Below are 4,650 nucleotides of genomic sequence, written 5' to 3'. Positions count from 1 at the left end.
GTAGTTAGACGCTCGTCGATAAACTCTCTCAAAGTCTGAACTGAGCTCATTGTTGCTGCAGGAGATGAAATATTCCCTCCGTGAAACATGAAAACACAGCGAAGAGCGCGCTGAGCCCCAAGCAGCCTCCAGAGCTACTTCTTCTATCGCTTTGTTGTTGGAGGATCTTCTTCTTCTTCTTTGGTTCCCGGCAGGCTTGTACGTTGCACTGCGTTATGCTGCCCTCTACCGACCAAATAAGAAATCACTCCACCAACCTGGTACGGGTTTGATTTTGAGAAGCCATCAGCTGATTGGTCAGTGAATTACGTCACTCTCGAGACTCCCGCCTGTGAATCCCTCACTCGGTCGTAAATTGTTATAGCAGCGACAAGCTAAGCAGGGAAAACTCATCCACTCTTCTCTGTGAAAATGGCACCAGAAACCTTTTCATGGACTGCTGCGGAGGTCCAGCTGTTCCTCTCCATTATAGGAGAGGAGGAGGGCCCGCAGGAGCGAGACGGTGCGGTGCGTGACGAAAATATCTTTCGACTTGTGGTCGACAGAATGGCGGCGCATGGCTTCGCACGGACGCCGGCGCAGTGCCGTTCGAAACTGAAGAAACTTCGCAGCGACTACCGCCGGGTGAAGGAGCACAACAGGAGGAGTGGATCCCAACGGAAGCACTGGCGGTGGTACAAAGCCATGGATGCGATTTATGGCCACAGACAGGCGAGTCAGGGACGTGACGGTGGCCTGGACACGGCCACGGGCCTGCTGGAGGGGAATGGTGAGTTTAATGCTCCGAAATGTGCTTACAACCTCTGCTCATTGTAGTAAATAAAACCCGCGTAGTCAGGCAATTACCCGCTAGTTTACTCTGAGCTTTTCTTGTAACAATTGTATTGAAAACGCTGCCAAGTCGTATTTGTTTTGGTTAGCTCCAGCCGCTAATGCGTATAGATGTAAAACACTTAGTTGCCAAATGGCGCCGCCAGTGGCGTGCCTCCCCGTCCGCCATCTTGAGAAGGTCACGCCATCGCAAAACATACAGATCCCAGGCTAGAAAATCCACAAAAACCTTCGAAGTTCGCTTGCAAGTCCACCTATCAATACAAATAATACCTCATTTTAAAGCTGACGGAAAGCTCTATCTCATGGAAACCTCATGGATGAATTATTGGGAGGGGTGTGGTGTTTTTAACATGTGGTTGGTGCTACATTTCAGAACGTGCGAGTCTCGCGGCGGGCCAAAGAGAGTCCTCCGGCTCCTGCGAGGCCCAACGGTCCAGCGCCCCCCTACATGCCGCACCGCAAACCCCGCTGTGCCCGGCATCGTCCCCGCTGCTCCCCGCGCCAACACCGCCACCAGTGGCGTCATCACAGCCTCGTCCCCCGCCAGCGTCTTCTCCTGGGCTGTCCAGCGCTCTGAAGCGTCTCGGAACGGGTAAGAATGGGAATAGAATCCAACTTTATTGTCACTCTGAAGCCAACTTGAAACTAAATACACAACTGTTGTGCAGCATTGTAACGGCTCCTGTCTTGCTCTGTGTTCAGCCAGGAGGACGAGGGACGACACCAACAGTATGGTGCTCGCGTGGCTGCGGGACGTACAGACCGCCGAAAGGACCGTTGAAACGCAAGGCCGGTCGCCGCAGATGCTGGAGCAGGAATCGAGTGCCGCGAGGCAGGATTTCACCACCGAGGGGGAAACTTTGGGGGACAAGTTCCTGCGGGGGGTCGCTATGCTTGTGCAGGCCCTCAGGCAGCAGCGGGACCTGCCCAGCGCACCCAGCCACTGATTTATTTTTGTATGCTATGTAAATATTTTGTCATTTGTGTAAATAGTTTCCTTTTGCTTGTTTCGTGTTTTTACAAATACATCTTTTATTTTACACGCGTGTCTTTGTTCGTTTAATCAACATCAGCACGGGAATATTAACTTTCCGCATCGCACCATTAATACAAGGTTTTGCACTGTGAAACTGACATGACCTCTTTTGTGATGCTGAATATAACTTTAGTAAACTAAAGATTACAAGTGTATTAATTTTATACAACCCAGAGGAGTGGTGGGATTTTAACACAGCTTTCCCAAGAGAATCAGATTTTTCCTGTTTACAACAGTTTTCAAGGAAAGAAACTACCAGACAGATCTACAAATGACTGCCTCATGGCAAGAGTATAACTTACAAGCAAATAATATGTGAACCACCGTCTCTGATTTCCAACACACACAAACAATTCAGATGTTTGCCACTTTTAAAACTGCTCGCCAGACAACAATACCCCACTGTCAGCCGAGTTAATAACATCACCTCTCCACTGCAGCGTCCTGCTCCACTTTTAGCATTTTACTGAAAGATTTACAAAATAAAGATGCTGACCTTTCTGCTCCCGATCCCACTTCTTGAAAAAAATACACATCTGATTTGATGGTTACCAGATTCTCAGCAGCAACAACTCCCAAGTCCCAGTTTTCTCAAAAGCAGAATCATTTGAAATCAAATGTCAATATATTTTTAGTCTTAATGGCTTTCATTGTTTAATATTGTTCATATATATATGTATTTTTTTTTTTACCTCATTTTCAAAGAGAGAAGTGGTTTTTGATTTGTGTATCGACATTTTTGAATATGCCATTTGGCTAAAAGTACAATAAGATTAATGACAGAATTATTTAAAAAAATTCCCACAGGGAAAGCCAGTGAAGCCAAACAATACATTTTAGAAGCAAAGAGAGAAGTGTGGCTCAATACATGTAGAAATTAAGCTACAATTATCTTCCCTTAACTTTGAGTAACGGGTCAAAACCAAAACAGATTCATTATATTCTCAGTGTTCTTCACAGAGCAATTTACATCTGTCTCTTTTTTTGAATAATAAAATAACATTTGATGGGTAAAACCTGTGAATTATTTCAAAAAGATGCTTCTTTTAATTTATCTTATATTTCTTTTGGCAGATTACAAATGTTTATACAGTCAAGATTACTAATAGTTGTTCCAATAGGAATCCACATATGGAACCGAGACATAATGAGCATATATGACGGTTACGATTGCGTGTTGAAGAGAAGCAATGTGACACATTTCTAGTTTGGTTGTATCGATGGCTAATAATGCTGCATTTTGTCCTGCTGAACTTTTAATCAACACAATGACTCCAGCAAGGAGAGCTTCTTTAATATATATACAACCATAGCAAATCAGTTTGTAGGAATTACAATACCATATTTTCAGATCAATTCTTGACATGTCATTAATGATCCATCTGAGTTTAAACAGCTGATGATTAAAAAGTACATTGTGAGTAAATCAGGACGGAGAGGCCGAAGTTTGAAAGCTTTAAAAATGACCAAACAAGTCCTCATCCTCATTAATGTTACACTATCATCGAGTTTTAAGTCACACTGAATATTGGTTTAGGGGCTCAACATATCTTTTCTACTGACATGGGGTTTGTGGTGCTGATCATTCCTCTGATTTGTTTTTATGCTCCGGGCATATAATGTCGACCACATGTGGAAGTCCTTGAGCAATGGCATTAACCTGCTTGCAGACCCTCACGGCTGCGGTCACGGCCTCTCAAAGACCGTCAGCATCCCAGTGCTGAAAAATAGCGTTGCACTGTGGACGTCTGGGAGTGAGCTGGAAACCTATATGCTTCACACACAATCTTTGCAGTATGCACACTTCATGTCAAGTCTTTCATCAAACCACATTCCCAGAAATGTTGCGTTTTTAACTCGGGGTTGCTCCATCTAGTCTGTCCTGAACCTCGGATTCAGACCAAAGAGACAGAAAACATCCAGTCTCCTCGTCGCTCTATTGGTGGTTTGTCACGTTTGTCTTGTTTTAGTCCAAAGCGGCCAGAGGAGGGAAAACAAAAAACACGTGAATGAGCTTGGGGCATATTTTTCAACATTTGGGCATTACATAGTGAATTTCTGCTCCTTTCACTTTATTTCGGGATTGTCTGAATCAAATGCGGGTATTTCTTTTACAATCCAAAATCCTGTACGCATCGAAGCCCCGAGTCCTCACCCTCGGCTTTGTCAGGCAGAAAGGAACACGGTTTCTCACATTTATTAGGTCTCTTGTGGCGCGACAGATGACTTTTAACTGCAACTTCTCCCACATGCTTCACAAAAATACGGCTTCTCACCTGTGTGAGTTCTCAACGGGGACAAACAAATAAAACGATCGACTGAACCTTTTATCACACGTTTTACAGGGATACGGCTTCTCACCTGTGTGAGTTCTCACGTGGACCAAGAACTCACTCCGTCGGTTCTTCTCACTCACAGTTTCTATGTTCTGACATAATTGACGTTTTTCACAGGCAATTCCGCCACACGGTTCCTCACAAAGCAGCTTTTCACCTCCAGCCTGTTTCTCTGACACAGGAACCTCGTCCACACGGTCACCAAGAACTATGCTGAAGTTTGTCAGTTCTGCATTTATAGTCGATTCCGAGTCAAGATGTTCCTCACGCTCCTCGATTTGTGAACGTTCTGATTCCTCTTTAAACTGCTCAAGTCCTGGTTCTTCTAGTTCCTCTTTAAACAGTAGAAGGATTGGTTCTTCTTTGATGTGTGCAGGTTGTGGTTCTTCCTGCTCTAGACAGTCGTTTGTTTCCTGTTTAAGGAGCTGCTCCTCCCCACAGTCA

The 4,650-nt window shown here is 44.8% G+C and overlaps 1 protein-coding gene across 1 annotated transcript; it reads left to right on the top strand.

The window, feature by feature from the left end:
• Positions 1–403: 403 nt before the first annotated feature.
• LOC308140301 (uncharacterized protein) lies at positions 404–1,825 on the top strand. Its single transcript, XM_080509998.1, has 3 exons — positions 404–769; positions 1,208–1,426; positions 1,537–1,825. Exons 1-3 carry the CDS (start codon positions 412–414, stop codon positions 1,779–1,781), a joined length of 822 nt encoding a protein of 273 aa, XP_080366124.1. The 5' UTR covers positions 404–411; the 3' UTR covers positions 1,782–1,825.
• Positions 1,826–4,650: the final 2,825 nt, after the last annotated feature.

Source organism: Blennius ocellaris (genome assembly GCF_963422515.1).
Source record: "Blennius ocellaris genome assembly, chromosome: 15".
NCBI classification, from domain to species: Eukaryota; Metazoa; Chordata; class Actinopteri; order Blenniiformes; family Blenniidae; genus Blennius; species Blennius ocellaris.
Note: the sequence above shows the minus strand (reverse complement) of the source record. Positions and strands in the feature narration are given on the sequence as shown.